Below are 19,298 nucleotides of genomic sequence, written 5' to 3'. Positions count from 1 at the left end.
CAGCAGGGTGGGGGAGGGAGCGAGTTGGCAGAAGGAGACAATCCCTTAAGACCCTCCGCAACTGACTCATGTTCATTCATGAGGGTGAAGGGCCCTAGGGACTCCTCGCTGCCACGTAGGGGCGGCCGCTTTCAGGCATTTGTGTTTGAGAATACTCAATGAAGTGTTGCTAAGCATTCAGATAAATGTTTTGGTTAAAAGGAGGAGAAAAAATTTTTTGAAAACCTATGGACAGAATGCCTGGCTGGCTGGCTGAACTGACTGTACGTTTGGACACCCGGGCGCTGCGCCGTTCATTCCTGCCGCCGAGCAGGGCCGCCGATAGGGGGCGCTCTAGACACAGAAAAAGCGCTTCCACCGCTCGGGTTTTGTCCAGAGTTCAGCAGCTTAAAAAAAAATCTCCGCACAGCTTTTCCGTGGGTCGATTGTCAGCCTTTAACTTTTCGAGAGCACGACTGCCAACTGAGTTGGAAATTATTATAGCAAAGTTAAGGCCAGATGACGGGAACAATGGGCCAGTCTCACCTCTTGCTTTCCACCGAGGTAGAAGAGGTTAGAACGTCAAACAGTGGTTAATTAGGGAGAAAGAAATGGAGAGAGCCCTTGGATCCCAGAGCAGCGCCAAATTTTAATCTTGGCTTTATAAAAAGGAGCTGCGGGCAATTTGGCACGCTGCTCGTCAGACAGTTAAAGTGCAGTTTACACTCAGGCCGAGGAAAGCTGTCCTAATCCGCACACCGTGCCCATAGTTTGGAGAGACATGGTTGCAGCTTGTCAGCTCCTCTTCTCAAAGAGGGCTCGCCCTTCGGCTCACTTTTGGATCCCCAAGCACGACTTTGTTTTCCTGGGGCCTACAATACTTTATGTACCTCAGAGTCAACTCTCTTTTTACGTTTTGCCTCTGTCTGCTTCCCGGTTCAGTTCGCTGCTAGGAGCTTTTGTCTCTGGATTGGACCTTAGAATGTTTTAGAAGATTCTCTTCTGCCGACATGAATTAAGTGCCTACTGTGTGCTGGGAACCACAAAAGATGAATAAGACCCTTCGTCTTTAAGGAATTCCTAACCTAGTTACAGAATCAGGAAAAATCAGAATAGAACGAATTCTCTTCTGCAGCATATGTACTTGTCATCTGGGATAAATTAACAGTTCAATGAAAAGATTATTACTGAGAATTTTTATTAAAAAATCTCGGAAAAACAAAGGTGTTTTATCTCTTCTATTGCTTGTCCGTTTTTATAATGTATTTTCGAGTTGTTTCCCCTCATCTTGGGTAAAGGGTTTCTCAGATGTGAAGACGAGGCAGCTAGCAGGAGGGTCATTTCAGCTGGGGTTTACATTTTCTGTATAATCCATTTCAGACCCTTAAAGAGCTGCATATTTGTAGGCGGAACAAAATGAAGAAAAAAGAGAGTAAAAGAGGTTTATTATACTTTTCCAAATTACCCTGAGACTGCTAAAGTGCAGTTACCTAAAGAGTTCAGCAGCTAGGAAAGAGCAGCCAGCCAAATAGCATCCCCAGCTGGAAGAGATGTTTGGTTGAGTCAAGGGTAAAATGACCTCTGAATTACCACTGCCCAGGCAGGATGAAGTCATGTGGGGCCTGGTGAGGCTTCACCCGGGATGCTAAGCAGGACCAGCCTCCGGGAACACAGGACCCTCTTTAAACTTCAACTCCCTCTTAGTGCCATGATTAAACCGCTGTAGATGAACTTGACTTCCACTGCTCCACAATAGGCCCATTATCTGCTGGGCCGAGCCCTGTGGTTACTAAGGCGGATCTGGTCGGGTCCTGGCCCCGCTCCAGGCTTCAGGCTCCAGATCTAACCTGCTTCCAGGCCTGCGGGACCTGGTTCTGATGCGGTCACTGCTTCCTCCCGCAGATCCCTTCATGCGGCGGTGAGCTCAGAGGCCGAGCATGCGGACCCGGCTTCCCCCCGCGCTCGCCGCCCTGGGCGCGGCCCTGCTCCTGTCTTCCATCGAGGCAGAAGGTAAAATGCTCTTCCTTCCCCCTCCCCCAGTAACAATGCAGAGTTGCAGAAAGGAAAAGACAACTCAATCTGGCCCCTGTTGCTTGCTCTGTTTTTCTCGCACTTCGTGTTTTCTCAGGGGTTTCTCTCCTCCAGAGAAACGCCCCCTTCTCCTGAGGTTTGTCCGTTTCCCAGCTCTTAGGTCCAGCTCTCTCGTATTCTGCTTAATCCGTTCCGTACAGTGCTGTGTGGTTTCCTTGCGCTTTTCTCTGCGGTGTGCTGTCCACACTGACACCTACACTGTCGCCTTCCGAGAGGACCAGCCGCCCGGGAGGGGGCGACACCCGCGCCCAGCTCTACGCACAGGACCCCTCGGGGGTACCCAGGAGCCCGGAGCGCGGGCGCTCGCTTGCCTGGCGGGTGACCACCTGGCTCGGGGCTGCGACCTCGGTGACAGTACGAAATAAAAGACTTTAAACAGCGCGGCCTCTGCGCGTCTGTGTGTTTTGTGGGGAGCTCAGTCGTCTGGGTGGACGGTGCAGGGAAACGAGGTGGCGCCAAACCTCCCAGGGGATGGGTGGCAAGCGGAGATCCGGGACCCGGGGTGTCTTCGCTTGGCTCAGGGTCGCTACTGTCCCTGTTTGGTTCACGAGGCTTCGTAGGCACGTGGCCCAGGTCCGACCCTGTGCAGACAGGTTGGGTTTGGGCCAAGGCTCCCAGCCCAGGAAGCAGGCGGGCGCCAGAGCAGCTGGCCCTTCCTCCCCGCTGTCCCCTCCAGCACCCTACCTGAGCGCGGGTCGGCCAGAGGCCGGAGATCAGGACCCCAGCGTCTGCACAACGTCTCCATGTGGCTCGCCTTCTAGAAAATGAGGGACTTTTGCTAGATTTTCAACGTCACTTTTTGTCTGTCTTGTGCGCTAACTTCTCAGTACTTAGTAAACAAGCCATTTCTGTGTATTGACCCGATGGGAGCTTCTGTGCCCCCTCAGTGATCATTGGAGACCTGACAGACTAGAGTTATTGTTCTGCAAGGTATATAAAAGACATCTTCAAATTTGTTTTCAATAAAAGAAATGCCCCTGATGTGGTTAAGGGAGAAGAGAACTGCTACTGCCTGGCGCGGTGGTGGCAGCACCCCCCCGCCCCCCCCCCCCCCCCCCCCGCCCCCCCAGCTCTCCGGGCTGTGCTCTCTTAAGGTCTGGGAAAGTAGAGCTGCCTCATGACAACACTGAGATGTTCAAAACCTTTCTGTTGTGTTTGATGTTCTACTTTCAGACTGCAGGTACAAAAAAATTAAGGTTAGGAAAAGCAGAGGGTCTCCAAAATGTATGCCTATTTAGAAAGGTGACGGAACCGTGCTGCCCTCCTTGTGTGATTGTAGAGGCTTTTCAGAGTGGCCTCTGCCAAGTAATACTGGTGAGGTTGCTTTAATGTTCCTTTCTATGTCCTTGTTAGGAAGGCATTTTATTTGAGGAACTTCTGGAAGCCCTACTAAAGATATTTTAGATAATTCACTGACGCGGCCTATTTATTGCTCATTAAGAAAATAGTTATTTGAAAATCAGAAAAATTCGAGACTTCTGAGCAGAGGAATTAGATCGGAAATGATGTAAGTGGAAAGAAATCAGTTCGGAATTGGATAATGACTGGTTAGCAAAGTGCAGTTAAAAAGAACACTTGACTATCTACGTTGTTTCTGTATTTCACGTTATCTTTTCAGTTTGTATTTATTTCCACGCAGTACAGCTCTTCCTTTTGCTTTCTTAATCTGTATCTTTCTTGTCTTCCAGCTCTTTAGGTTAGCATTTAATAATTGTATTTTAGTAGCATTCATTTTTTTTGCCTTGTTCTGTAGGGTGGTACTGTCAAAAAGAAGTCGATTGTGGGCTGCAGTTGCCGGCTACATATATGCCAAAGTTTTCTGGTTGCCACATTAAAAAAGGAAAAAGAAACAGGAGAAATTAATCTTACAACATATTTAACTTGACCTAATATATCCACAATGTTATCATTTCAACATGTAATCAATATAAAAATCGTTAGTGGGCTATTTTACATTTTTTGTCCTGAGCCTTTGAATTGGGTGTGCATTTCATGCTCGTCGTGTGTTTCGTTTTGGACTGGCCACATTTCAAGTGCGGCGCAGCCACAGGTGGCTGGTGGCGCCCATGGTGGGCAGCACAGCTCAGGGGGGAACTAGCAAGTAAGTGCTCCCAGGAGACCGTGAAGGGCCAACAAAACTTGTGGCCATGGCCTTTCTGGGACGATGAGCTGGAAACAGAGCTTCTTTGAGATATTTCTGTGAGGGGCATTTCCGGATTTCGACTCGTACCTCTGCTTCCTGCTGTGTCCTGTCACCTTTGCTGTAAAGTCACCATAGTTACTTTATTTTCCCTGTTGCAACTCATACTTGTATTCATACTATTTTCCAACCAATTTCTATTTACTTAATTTTTCTTTTATTAATGTTATGATAGATTACAACCTTGTGAGATTTCAGTTGTACATTTTTGTTAGTCATGTTGTGGGTACACCACTTACCCCTCTGTGCCCTCCCCCCACCCCCCCTTTTCCCTGGTAATCACCGATCAGATCTCCTTGTCAATATACTAACTTCCACCTATGAGTGGAGTCATATAGAGTTCGTCTTTCTCTGACTGGCTTATTTCACTTAACATAATACCCTCGAGGTCCATCCACGTTGCTGTGAATGGGCCAATTTTGTCTTTTTTTATGGCTGAGTAGTATTCCATTGTGTATATATACCATATCTTTATCCAATCATCAGTTTCTGGGCATGTAGGTTGGTTCCACGTCTTGGCTATTGTAAATAATGCTGCGATGAACATAGGGGTGCAAGGGACTCTTGGGATTTCTGATTTCAGGTTCTTAGGATAGATACCCAGTAATGGGATGGCTGGGTCATAGGGTATTTCTATTTTTAGCTTTTTGAGAAATCTCCATACCGTTTTCTGTAGTGGCTGTACCAGTTTGCATTCCCACCAACAGTGTATGAGGGTTCCTTTTTCTCCATATTTACTTAATTTTTTATATGTTGCAAACAACGCTTTTTTGGATATTAATTAAAAAGTTTTGGCATTCACTTTTTTCATCTCCTTTTTTATAGGAGGAACTTTATGTTTCATAATATGGTATTTTCTTCTATAGAAATAAGGGTGAAAGTGATTTTTTCTTCGCTTTTACTATTTGTAATTTTTAGCTATAGCATAGACTTTATTAACTTGTAACTTGACCAGTTCCCTGTATGACCTAGAATGTGTAAATTATTTTTGGTTCATGTATCCTATTATGTTAATTGCCATTTAGAAAATTTATTGCTTTGCATTTAAAAGTTAATGGCCAGTATTCCCTGAGAATTAGACACCTTTCTAATCAGTCTAGAATTTGAGATGAACACAAGTTTTGTGAAAAACCAAGTTTTGATTTTAGTAAGCCTGATTTCTAGTTTATAATATATAATGAACAATTCGGTAGTATCAATTCTTCAGTGAGTTGAGGCCATATGTTTTAATTATCTTGTATCTAGGTTAAGAGGCGAATTTATATATTTTGATTATCTTATGTCCGACTTAAACAGGAATTTCAAACTAGTGGAGAACTTGTACATCATCTATTCCAATTCTCTTATTTACCAAATGAGAAAATGAGGACCAGAGAGGCCGAGTGACTCAGTCAACCCACGCGGTTCCTCGGGACAAGGCACAGACAAGATCTGGGTCTTCTAGCCCTGGTTTAGTGCTAGTTCGCCCACACTGTGCTTTCTTGCCTCAAAACTGATCAATCCAATCAGTTTAATGAGAGAACACATTTTGTAATGAGTACAGAATAACCCATTACTTGTCTGAAATATTAACTTTTCAATTGTGTTTTTTTTTGGTATCTTAGAAACACGCATGAAGTGAATGTCTATATAACGGCCAAGATCATTAAATTTATACGAGCTTTGGATGGTAAAATAATATAAATTAATGGTTTTGGATAGGGTAACTCTCTTTGCACACTTCTAGAGGTTTCTACCTTTAGGGTGGTACCCTCTTTAGTGTTGTTATCACAAAGATCAGGCTAAAGATCTTACTAGTTCATCAGGATGATATTTCAGTAGTGTGTTCTCAGTTTTGCTTCATCTTTAACATAATTTATACACTTACCAAAACTTATTAGACTCTTCTGCCACATGTCCATCTTTCCATTCATCTATCCATCCATCCATCCATCCATCCATTCATCTCTCCACAGTTGGTAAACTCTTGAGCATATCTTACTTTTGGGTGCCATAATAAAAGAAATTGTTTTCTGAATTATATATCAAGATAGACACTTTAGTTTTAAAATTGCTCGAACAAGTGTGTAAAGTTAACATACCAAATTCTATCTATATCTGAATTGGAGATACCTGAATCCCACATATTTATTACTGACCAGGGATCAAATAATGGTTTTTTATAGAGTAGAGAAATATATAGGTATATATTAAAAGGCAACTATGTATAAATATTGGTTTCTAAAGTTAATCTTTCATTTAAATAGTTCTTATTCTTTACATTTAACCCAGTATGGTAGAAAATTGTATGCTCTGGAGTCAGTCTATGGGATCAAAGTTTTGCTGCTTATTAGCTGTGTTAACTCCTCTAAATTTCACTGACTGGTCTGTGCAAAGGGGAAAACAAGGCCCGGTAAGCTGGGTTGTCATGAGAAGAAAAAGAGACAATATATAAAGTGACTAGCACTCTGCCTGTCACATAGTAGACATGCAACAAATGCTAGCTGTTATCATTTCTAAACAGTTCTAAATCCTGCCAATTTATGTAACAAAAATATAATCAGAATGCAGCTTTCATAGCATAGCTTTTTGATAACAAAAAGCGTTATTCATAAATATGAAATTAAACTACTGGAGTTATGAACACTTAAAATTTTAGTCTCTTCATTATCAGTATTCAGGTTTTTTGAATATATATCTGATTGTTACCTTATTTATAATTTAAGTTCTATTTCTCTTGGTTCAGATTCTCCTTCTATGCAACTATGGCTCTTTGCAATCAAAATCCATATGTAGATAGTTTATATTTGAAATATTCTGGCATCTGCATTGTTTCAGGAAACACAGACACTGCCTGTGACAATACCATGGTAGTTGTGAATTATCTTTATGAAAAAGAGAAGATTTTCAAAATTAATGAAAATGCATTTTGCATTGATTCAAGTTGACGTGGGTTTACACTCATACCTGCATTATTATCTTTTTTCATGAAATAAAAAAAAATGTATAAACAGAATGGCAAGCCTGAAGGGTTAAAAAGGGTAAAAGTGGCGGGAAGAAACGTGGGGCAGGCTCTCTGCTGTCTGCGTGCTGGTCGGCCTTCTTTCCTTCTCATTCCCAAGTCCCACATCTGAGTTTCTATGAACACCTTAAAGTCCTCTGAAATGTTAAAGACTTTTCCCAACAGTCAATTTTTCAGTTTTTCTGGAATCCTGGTCATTTGGAAATCAACAAGGTGGGCCGCTGCTGCCCTCCAGCAGTTTTAACCTAATGTCCGCTGCTTCAGGTCAATTTCCTTGCAAGGTTGGTGGTACTGTTTTTCCATGTACTGATTTTTTTAAAAGCATGCTCAGGCCAGTTGTGTCTGCCTTTGCATTAAATTTGTCCTGAGCCATTGCTACTGGAACAATATTTTATAATGATATTCTTAACACCTATTGTCCTATTAACATTTGTTGCATGCTTGTTATACTAAGTGATGACTACAGCTAGACCTTGCAGTATGGTTACGGACGCAGAATGTGGAATAATTAAGCTGTGCATGTAGATTAATAGTCTAATCTCACTGCCTGTGTATGGACAGTAAGAAAATAACATTTATTCCATTACTAGTGTATCCAATAAAAATAAAAAGCCATCTCATACAGTTGGAAGCAGCAGTTCATTAAAGCAAATGTTTGCTTAATTTGTTTTATTTCCATTAAAACGTGCTATTAATATTATATAAATCCTTAACCCCAGTTAAATTCTATGACTCATGTCTCAAAGCTACTACTGTATTTCAATTGACCTCTGTGAAAACCTAAAAAGAGATTGTAATCTCTCAAAATAGATGCAAAAATTCTGACTCACAAGGAATACTTTCAGACTTAAATACTTTAAGAAGAGTATGGCTGAAAGTCATCTTACTTTGTTGACCTACTTCAAAGGGTAATAATTTTTAATGCATCGACCATGCACTGACAGTGAGTCAGTACAATGCTGCATGATGAGGCATGAACATTGCAGAGAGAATATCATTATAAAATATTTCTGAAACGTCTTTGTGTAATGACTATTGTACATGGAGGCTTTCGTTCATTGTGGGAAACTAAAAACAAGTCAACATTTTATTGACACATGCATGATGCTGTACAGTTTTGTATGTAAACTATTTCTTTCTGTACTTTTCAATTATTCCTGTCATTGACTTCTTCAAGTTTTTATGCACAGTCATATCTTCAGATTGCTGATCCTTCTTCACTGTTTTCTTTAAGTTCTGTAAATAAATGTCCATAAATATACATTGATGTTGTCTTTTCATAATTAACCATTGTTTTGTAAAGGACCATACTGGCATTTTAATTTAAAATGCCACTTCTAGTATGGGGTATACCTGCTGCAAGGGAAGATAACAGTGTTAGTTTCCACCTTGCAAACATACAGTAAATTAGTGTAAACAGGCAGAATATTCATTTTATAAACATCTGTATATCACTGTTTGTATACATATAAATTAACATCCCTTATTAATATTTTTGAATATTTGTCTTAATGAATATGAATATACATTTAAATGTATATTTCCTTGTGAGACAAAGCAATGCTAAATTTTCCATGATTTCTCCTTTCAATTAAAATACATTTTTCATCTCTGCTACAGATTGAGATTTATCAAACAAAAATTAATAACGAGGCAACGATGCAGAGAATGACCCAAAAACATCATTGATTCTCTTCCACATTGTGGGAATAAAGTATCATGTCAATGTTCTATTAACTTCTATGGTTATAAGCAGGTTGTGATTTGGCATGCTTATTCAAAATGCGCTCAGCATGTATTGAGATTCCTTTAATTGTTTTGTGAATTGTTTGCATATGTGGTTATTATATGTGATTTCATTGTACTTGTATGTACTTGTATCCAAATATGTTTCTATTATGCTTGATTTTGCTGGCCATTCTTGGATGACCTAGCAACTCAAGAATCAAGAGTGTTTTGTGCTGTCTTCTGTAATATGTATACTCTCTGATGTTTTGTCATATCTTGTCAGCTTTTAATTTTATTCTTATCCAACAAGATATTTTTTATATTTGTTGGAAACAAATTTATGCAAAGACAATTTTAGTAAGCTTTGCTCAACACAATTCTTTATTAATTGGCCGTTTTGTGACATTGGAAAACGTAACTGATATCAACTCTCTCTTTTGCAGTTGACCCACCTTCAGACTTGAATTTTAAAATTATAGATGAAAATACTGTTCATATGTCGTGGGCTAGACCAGCTGATCCAATTGCGGGTTACAGAATAACAGTGGACCCTACAACTGGTAAGTTTTGAGATGTTGGGGTTTGAGGACAGCGACATCCAAGATGATGTAATCCAGTCTTCTCCCCATTTTCATTTTATTATGAGGAAGCCAAGATTTAGAAAACCTAAGGGACTTAGCCAATGTCACCAGATGTTTGGTGGACTCAAGTCTCTAGATTTCCAGCCTTGTAGTCCAGGTTATATTTTTATAGCGTTGAGCTTTATTAACATGGTTTGCTGTGCTAAGCTGTTGTTATTAAAAATGGACATTTTTTTTACCTGATTAGAATTTGTTGGTAATCTTTGATTTTATAAAATAGAATTCTCTCTTCTTGAAATACTTAATCTTTCCAACATTTAAAGTGTCAAGTGCTGAAGTGAGTTGTTACGCCTTACCCCGTGTCCTAACACACTTCAGTACTCAGGAAACATTATTTGGGGGTAATGGTGAGCTGCTATGATGGAGACGTGAATTTACTTTGGCTGGGTGGATTCTGTAGATCTTAGGTTAAGATTCTTTGAAAAAACATAATTCATTTGGTTGTTCTTAAGAGTTATCTTTAGTGTTCATGATGTTGCCCAAGTATGGAGAACCAATCTCTGTTGATTAACTTTGAGTTCTAACATGAAGTGGGAAAATAACTATTGCCACTAACACTGGCTGAGTAGTAGGAAGCAGTCTTGAATGGGTGACTGTAGAGATGGATGATGTCAACATAATTTATCACTAGAGCTGTGTTTAAATATTTATGGCCTTTAAAAATACTAATGATTTTAAATGCTGATTTATCAAGGAATTGGGAAGCTTTTTTTAAAAAAAACATGATCTGAGAACAAAGTGTCAAGAATTTACTTTTTCCTCTTTGAATCTTTTCTCCCCAAATATAATCGCAGTTAACTAGTTCCTTTATTCTAAAGTAGAAAAGCACTTGGAAAAGAGTCCATTCAGTTTTCCTAGGTAGGGAATTGAGGACTCCTATACTCCCCAAACTGGCACTAGGACCAACCAGCCCAGCAGAGCCCTGGTGTCTTGTTGGCCCATGGGGCCCTGGGCAGTTCTGCCTGCTCCGCATGTAAACCAGGAGCATTTCTCATGGTTCCATTACACCTGCTACATTTCTTGATTATTTACGTTTTGATGGAAACTTAATATAATTAAAAATCTTAGCAGGCACTTAGTCTCTAGGAACTACTGTGTTCCCTGATTGAGTTGAGAATTAACAAAATCTAGAAGGTAGTACATAATTATCAAAATCTAAGTAAACAGTACACTGTACCCTGAAATGTCTGATACCGAGTTAAGTCAATTCAGAGGACCATGGTTGGCCATTATGTATGTACCCATTTGAGTAGGGAGAATGCATTGCTGCCACACAGATTATTTCCCACTCGAGGTTCATCTTAGCCTGTGATGTTTATTTTCCTTGTGTTGATTTTTATCCCTTATTTCTCTGTCTCTGCTTTCCTCCAATGCATAATTTAAAATTAAATTACTTTCTGCTTTATGTCTCATTTATAGAAAGATTTTGTTGTCTACATCAGTCTTCAAAAACAATGAGGGATTTTTTTGTTTAATATTCTGGTATATCTTTAATCTAGAAGAAGCTTTGAGTCCTCAAACAAACATTGAATATGATTGTAACAAGTAAAGGCAATGCCAGTCTACTTACTGAATTTCTAGAATTCAAGGTTTTGGTTTTGGAAGACAGTAGAAAATAATGCTTGGGTGTTCTGAAGAAAAGTGTACATATTGAATTTTTCAGGTTGTGAGTGTATCTGGGAATTACATTATATTGTGTTATACGTGAATAATGTTTGTTGCATTCATATTTTCTTTTCTATATTTCCAGATGGGCCCACTAAAGAATTTACCCTTGCAGCTAGTACCACTGAAACTTTATTATCAGACCTTATACCTGAAATAGAGTATGTGGTGACAATCACTTCCTATGATGAAGTAGAAGAAAGCGTGCCAGTTATCGGCCAGCTAACAAGTAAGCATACATATAAAGTACTTTCATACTTTTTATTTTGTGGAAGACTTCTCAAACTTTTAATTTAATCTGTTATTAAGCTGAGTTAATTTATATCAGTATTAAATATTCTTTCTATGGTCCTAGTTATTAGCGGATGTTAATTCATTCTTGATTTATAACCCTGGTCTCTGGAAGCAGCAGGAATGTTATGAATGAAAACTTTTAAAAACATTAAACTTTGCCAGGCAACAATGTTAATGTCTTTTTGAAATATATCTAAAATCTCAGTAAAAATAATTTATTTGCAAGGAAATGCTTATTCGGCAGTAGTCTCTGACCAAGTGGGCATGGACCATACGTTTGAAAGGCAATGGTGACAGGCAATATAGATATTTTCTTTTTAGGAATTATTTGTATGAATTCATTTCCTTTTGTAATAATCAAGTTTTGACTCAGTTCAAACAGGTGGTCCCATGAAGCCAGGGGAGAAGAAATCTGGAAAAACAGAGATACAAAGTAAGTATTTCTCTTAATATTTTTGTTTGGATTTGTAGAAGTCATAAATGTCCTATGTTCCAACTGTCTACATAGTTTGATCTTATTCCTTTATTAATGTCTATGAGCTTTATCTGGAAGAAGTACAGACAATATAATATGTGACCAAGTGGTTGTAATATCTACATTCTGACTTTCTAGCCAATTTTTCGTTCTATTTACTAAATATTGTTTTCACTGGAAGTGTCTTGAATTTGTCTGAGTTGAAATCTTCCTGCGGGACTTCAGGGTTGGCTGAATGACAAAGCCCCTGTGGGACTTGACTTCTTTCTCAGACGGACTGAGAGAAGGAGCTGGTGGCTTAGGGACGTTGAGAAATATAAGATGGAGCACGAGAGAGAGGCCCTCACAGTGTTTGAAGAAATTCAGTTGCCATGAAAATATCTTCCTAAGTCTGTGTGTATGTTGTGCTCATCTCTGGGGTGTTTACATGGCCTCAGTTGATGGCAATGGTAACTGTTTCCAGAGTCTCTGTGAGACATCTCTGGTAACATGTAAGTCCTAACATACCTAAAGAATATGACATATTTTCCAGGGGTGTTGGGGCGGTGGCATCTGGGAATGGGTGGGGTGAGAGATTGGAGTCGAGGCTTTTGCAGTTTGAAACAACTCCCCAGGTCATTCTGACAGGTCCTGCACTTCCACCATTATTATCCCACCCCTACAAAGAGTAATGGAGGCAAATACTAAAAAAAAAAGGCATGGAAAACATGGTTTTACAGTGTTCTTTACGGTATAGAATTAGGAGCCCAACCCCAAACAAAGCGAGCTACACTGTGACCCTTGAGGCATTTGTAACCAAATGAAAGCAGTTTCTGTTGGCTGGTCTAGGTTTTGCAGTTTCTAGCTCCTTTTGTCTTATCCTGCTTTGTCTAACTTAATGGGATGGACCCTTAAGGCCTTTTTTGGACTTCTACTTTTGCCACCTTATAAAAGTTAGATTTATGACCCAGGATGACGATAAAAAGATTACGAACGCAAAGTCCTCTTTATCTGGAAGTTTTTTCTTTACATCACTGTTTATCATTCTTTCTTGTGTTTAATAATCTGAAACGAAGTTTACAGTATGCAGTTATAATGCCAATATCTTCCTGAACTATCAATATTTATTCTAAATCAAAGCATTCTGCCAAATATTGACTTTTCAGCAGACTTATATTGGCCCATGAAATAGTGTGCAGAAATTACTTAGGCAAGCAACTGGTACTTGGCTTACAAAATTTTCCAGGACCCTTTCCTCCTCTTCCTAGCCAAATATTTCTTTTATTATCCATGAGCTGACTTCAAGGACAGAATCATCTTCAGAAAATTCACTCAGTGCTGCCTAACGAGTGCAGATTTTCATGAAAACCAACCTGTTCCCCCCGACCACGGAAAGGAGGAAAGATATTATATTAGGTTATAAAAGCCAATCTTTGCATTTTAGTAATTTAAGGTTACTATGTGTACTTTCGGTTTTGAACCAATATGCTTTTTCCCCTTTGTTTAGTAAAAGTAGGTTTTGGTTGTCAAAACTAAATGCATTGATAATTGGGACAACAGGATATTCTGGCTATCTTGCATCGTGTTTATGCTTGTTTTTACTTCTTTGGACTCCAGTAACCTTCTATTCTAATCCACTGCAAACTTTAGACTATTATACTGTAAAATGCAGGAGAATGTTAAAAGATTTGCCCTTTTCTTCCACTCAACTATATTTGCTTGAATGGTAACAGCAACTGTGGTGTATTTATTTCCTACTAAATACCAAGAAATGAAAACACTTTGTTTACGTTTCTTTTGTGTGTTTCCCAGGTGTTTTGTATAATTTGTACTTGGATGAAACAGTAAGGGTATAGTTTATAAAGATAGATAGGTCAATAGCATAAATCCTTGGGTCACATGCTTCTGGAGAGCAGGTCGTGTGTCTGTTTATCTCTTCTTGCATAAGGTCTTATATAGCAATTTGAAGACACATGATTCTATAAATGTATCTTCGTGAAAGCACTGAAAATGCTTCTATGTGTGCTAATAAAATTTTGTATTCTTTTGTGCATGTCAGTTGTGGGTGAAAAACAGTGTGAATATGTTCCAATGAACAAAATGATCTAAGGAGCCAACATTTTTGCGATGTTAGTTTGTCTTCCTTAATGATGGATAGATTTAATAATGAATCATTAAAAATCTATCAAATGTATTTCAGAATGCTCTGTCAGTGCCTGGACTGATTTAGTGTTTCTCGTGGATGGCTCTTGGAGTGTGGGAAGAAATAATTTCAAGTACATTTTAGACTTTATTGCTGCTCTTGTGTCTGCTTTTGATATTGGAGAGGAGAAGACAAGGGTTGGAGTTGTTCAGTACAGCTCTGACCCCAGGACTGAATTCAACTTGAATCAGTACTACCAAAGGGACGAACTTCTTGCTGCAATTAAAAAAATCCCATACAAAGGTGGCAACACAATGACAGGTATGTTTTACAAATTGTGTTGTTTAAAATAAGTGAAATACCAGTTTGGGAGAGAAATTAAGCGTTGAACAATTATCACATGTTAAGTAATTTTGAAATTAATCACATATTTTTTGACTTTTGCAAAATTGTGTAGTGCAGCATGAGTGAACATGTTTCTTTTTCACTTCAGGGGATGCCATTGATTACTTAATTAAAAATACTTTCATGGAGTCTGCTGGAGCAAGAGTTGGCTTTCCTAAAGTAGCGATTATTATTACGGATGGCAAATCTCAGGATGAAGTGGAAATTCCAGCAAGAGAGCTTCGCAGTATTGGGGTTGAAGTTTTCTCTTTGGGTAGGTCGAATTTGGTTGTTTTCATTTTAGAACTAGGAAATACTTAATGCTTAGGAAGGCGAAGGGTTGATTCCTCAGGGACGTATAGAAGTGTTGACTGCATTTACGGTGATTTGCCATTAAGCCATATCGTCTTTGAGTGAAAATTTGCTGGCGTATCTATTTCTCTCTTGCAACTCCCTTCACATGTGCATTAAGTGAGGTGGTATTCACATTCTTTGCCAGCCCTCTACTTTTCAAAGAATGCTGGGCCAACGATTCTAATAAAGATCCTCCTTGTATTATCATTAAGTGTTTTTTATGTGTTTCCTATATTATGTAATACTTGAAGAATTCAGAGGGCTCTGGCTCATTCAGGACTCTGGAAGAAAAAAGTATTATCTTTACAGATGGCAGGGACAAATGATGGCATGGTTGGGATGAGAGCCCACTCTGTTTTACTAACCATTTGTTTTCCTCTTTGGCTGGCCACTTTATGTGAAATTATAAGATGCCTTTGTCATTTGAATAGTTGCACATCCGTTACAAAGCAAAGCAGTTCTGCTTTATGACTGAATAAGGGTTTAAAAATGTCTTCACTTGTGAAAGACTAAGAAAGCAAAGAAATTCAGCATATTTCCCTTTTCAGTATATCTTTGTCTTTTTTTTTTTTTTAAGGCATTAAAGCTGCAGATGCAAAAGAACTCAAACAGATTGCCTCCACACCTTCACTAAATCATGTTTTCAACGTGGCCAACTTTGATGCAATTGTGGATATTCAGAATGAGATCATCTCCCAGGTGTGCTCAGGTGTTGATGAACAACTTGGTGAACTGGTTAGTGGAGAAGAAGGTAAGTGAATTTTCAAGTGTTCCCATGTGTTAGCCTTTTCCATTATTTGATATAATTTATAGCTTTGCAAGTATCTTAGGAGTAGACACATGTACTCAAACACACCCTCCGGTGATTCTCCAATGGTATACTCCATTTGTATTGTTTTTCAGTAACTCAGCTTGTTGATTTCAGTTGTATTGTTTTTTCCCTCCTAGTGGAATATTAAATAAAATATTTATATCATTGTAAAGTTCTTAAAACTCTTCTTTTGGACAAGTTTTATTTGCTATTTTTCTCTAAGACCATTCTATGCAGGTTAAAGTGTCCATAATTATGCTATTCGAGTACTTGCTTTAATTATTTTATACTCTGATTTAAACATTCACAGTCTGGGGAACATTTATTTTAGCCTTCTGCCACGTAAACTAACGGCACTGCTTCTGTTAAATGGCAAAGGAAAGGGTTTTCCGTCATCATGCTCTGCATATTGTTTTCAAAGCTTTTAAGAATATTTCAATCAGTCAATTTGATCCTCCCACATCTGGAAAATGTTCCCATTTTTTAATCAGCTATTGCTTCTAAGTACATGAGAGAAAGAAAAGACATTTCAGGAGACATTTCATAAGCATCTTTTTGGGCATTAAAAAGTCACAATTGCCGCAATTGTTCCCTTCTTCGTTTGAGAATTGACAAGTGATTAAAGATAAGTTATGAATAGCTACATCTTCAATCACATAAACTCTTTAATCTCCAAACCCTAAGTATTTTGGCAATGTTCGTTGGCCCTGGTTCTGTTTCAGAACTCCTTCTCATTACTTCATGGGCTCTGAATCTTTTTCTTTGTTTCACTGCCTAGTCTAACTCTTTTGCTTTGTATTATTACAAAATCCATCCTCCTCGCCATTTTTCTCTGGTTAACCTCTCTTCACTCAATCTTTTAAAACATTCTCATTCGTCTTCGTCTTCACTGGGGTGCGTGTGTGAGGATAAGCCAGTCTTTTGTTCTGCCTCTGTGGGAACTCTCCCTGTGTGTGGTGCAGGGCCACATTGCAGGTGTTCACTCTGTCCTTCGTGGCCTTCACTCTCTTGCTGGCGTTTGCCTGTGACTTCTGTTCCCTGTACTGTCTCTGAATAACTCAAAAGGCTTGGCCAAACTTCCAGGTGGCACATCTGTTGTTTCCCTCTCACTACTTCTCACTTCTTTAGACATCATTTTTAGGCACTGCATCTGATCGCCTCTTTGAGCAATGATGAGTAAACTTGTACTTGTCTTCTCATCCACTTCTTGTGGGCTGACATGAAAAATTAGAAGTATATTTTCTGGGAAACTGATTCCATTGACAAATGTAAAATTTGAAGATTTTTGCCTGAAATATCTTAAAATACTTTGTTGTCTGTTCAGTACGTGACTATGTTCTACATTGAGCAAGGAGAGAAATTTTTATATTTCAATATTTGCTTGTCAGTATGCACATTGTAAGCCATTGTTTCTCCTCTTCTTGGTGGCATTATGAACATAGTTGAACTTGTTTCTTACCTTGAAATAAGTGGGAATAAAATTGTATAAATTGTAAGACTGTCATTTTGGAACTGGTGAATTCTTTATCTTTTTTGGCATATTATAGAATGTCTTTTAAAGATTACATTTTTATTCTTGTGGTATTATTAATAGAGAAAAACTTTCTAAAGGATTGAGTAAGTCAATGATTTAACAAATGTTTGTCAAGTGCCTGCTTTGGTATCTGAGAATAAAGGCAATGAGTAAAATACCAAAACTGGAACGGAGATCTTGGTCCCAGGGAAGAATTAGGCATCAGATGTCCGACATTAATTTCTTCCAAGGATATTCTTTACCCCTAAACTTCTCCGCTCCCTGACAAAAAAATCAGGCACTGAGTCTCTTTTGGTTTGATGGATACAGTTGGAAGTGGGAGGTTGGGGTTGGACGATGACGACTGATGCATTCATGATTAATTTGAGTAAGGAGAATTGAAGATTCAAATCTAGAGACCTAATTAATACGGTTATATCTCACTGCATTTGTTGACTGTTCTGCTTGTTACTTTGTAGTTATTGAACCGCCTTCAAATTTGATTGCCATGGAAGTCTCATCAAAATACATTAAGTTAGGCTGGAGTGCATCTCCTAGCCCAGTGACAGGCTATAAAATCCTCCTTACACCAATGACCGCTGGAAGCCGACAGCATGCTCTGAGTGTGGGACCTCAGACGACCATGCTCAGTGTTCGTGACCTCTCAGCAGATACGGAATACCAGATCAGTGTTTCTGCCATGAAGGGACTGACATCCAGTGAACCTGTGTCAATAATGGAGAAGACTCAGCCAATGAAAGTTCAAGTGGGTAAGTTAACAGGTGTATCATTGGGTTTGGAATATGTGAAGCACCATTTGACAGTTTGCCTTACTGGTTCAGATTTCGTTTTAGACAAAATATGTGCAATAGTTTTCTTTTAAAGAAGCACGCTTACTAAGAAAACCAAAATAGCTGTATTCTGATGATTCATTCATATTTGTTAACCTTTAACGGACTTTCTTTCTTTTTACAGAATGCTCACGTGGTGTGGATATAAAAGCCGATATTGTGTTTTTGGTTGATGGTTCCTATAGCATTGGGATTGCAAACTTTGTTAAAGTTAGAGCCTTTTTAGAAGTTCTTGTAAAAAGTTTTGAGATTTCACCAAACAGGGTACAGATCAGTCTTGTCCAATACAGCCGGGATCCTCACACCGAGTTCACTTTGAAAAAATTCACGAAAGTTGAAGATATAATTGAAGCAATAAACACCTTCCCCTACAGAGGAGGATCTACAAACACTGGGAAAGCAATGACTTATGTCAGAGAGAAAATATTTGTGCCTAGCAAGGGTTCAAGGAGCAACGTGCCAAAGGTCATGATTCTTATCACTGATGGCAAATCTTCAGATGCTTTCAGAGATCCTGCTATAAAACTAAGGAATTCAGATGTTGAAATCTTTGCGGTTGGTGTGAAAGATGCCGTTCGCTCAGAATTAGAAGCGATTGCCTCTCCTCCTGCTGAGACTCATGTGTTCACAGTGGAAGATTTTGATGCTTTTCAGAGGATATCTTTTGAACTCACACAGTCGATCTGCCTTAGAATTGAGCAAGAATTAGCAGCTATAAAGAAAAAAGGTTAGTAGACACTGTAGAAAGTTATCTCTTCATGAACAAAGCAGTTTTAGTTCTAAAATTGTGGATAATATGCTTCTTCAATTCTATTTATATGCAGGAGAGAGGAGCTTTCCTGTGTTATTGAAAACTATTAAACTCAGTTGATTTAACTCTGAGATATGACTTCCTCCTAGATATTTTTGCTTTATAGTCATGACATGTTTCTGATCTTAGATCTTGAAGCAGGGCTGGGAACTACCCTGTTTGTCATGTCCAATTCAACAACCATTCATTGAGTGTCTACTACGTGCTGGATGCTGAGCCTGATCCTTTGAACAGAAAATGACTAGAACATAGTCCTGGACCTTTGAGTTCTACTACACATTTCCTTTCCTGTACCATTTTTGGGCATTGTTCCTTACATCAGGAATTCCCTACCCCTCTTGTTTTCATTTGTTCCAATTTCATTTTTCAGCGTTGAGT

The 19,298-nt window shown here is 38.9% G+C and overlaps 1 protein-coding gene across 6 annotated transcripts in view; it reads left to right on the top strand.

The window, feature by feature from the left end:
* COL12A1 (collagen type XII alpha 1 chain) overlaps nt 1–19,298 on the top strand; it is a 108,519-nt gene that overhangs the window by 1,497 nt on the left and 87,724 nt on the right. For 4 of the 6 annotated variants that reach the window (XM_070558952.1, XM_008522346.2, XM_070558951.1 and 1 more), the window contains exons 2-10: nt 1,882–1,989; nt 9,443–9,559; nt 11,391–11,534; nt 11,973–12,032; nt 14,254–14,517; nt 14,690–14,854; nt 15,512–15,685; nt 17,738–18,028; nt 18,234–18,836. In XM_070558952.1, coding sequence (XP_070415053.1) covers nt 1,917–1,989; nt 9,443–9,559; nt 11,391–11,534; nt 11,973–12,032; nt 14,254–14,517; nt 14,690–14,854; nt 15,512–15,685; nt 17,738–18,028; nt 18,234–18,836 — 1,891 coding nt within the window. In that variant the 5' untranslated portion in view covers nt 1,882–1,916. The remainder of the gene's footprint in view (nt 1–1,881; nt 1,990–9,442; nt 9,560–11,390; nt 11,535–11,972; nt 12,033–14,253; nt 14,518–14,689; nt 14,855–15,511; nt 15,686–17,737; nt 18,029–18,233; nt 18,837–19,298) is intronic. The other 2 variants (XM_070558956.1, XM_070558954.1) reach the window with 1 other exon arrangement.

Source organism: Equus przewalskii, chromosome 9 (assembly GCF_037783145.1).
Source record: "Equus przewalskii isolate Varuska chromosome 9, EquPr2, whole genome shotgun sequence".
Lineage (NCBI taxonomy): Eukaryota > Metazoa > Chordata > Mammalia > Perissodactyla > Equidae > Equus > Equus przewalskii.
The sequence above is the reverse complement of the archived record's forward strand: the minus strand, read 5'-3'. Positions and strand labels throughout refer to the sequence as shown.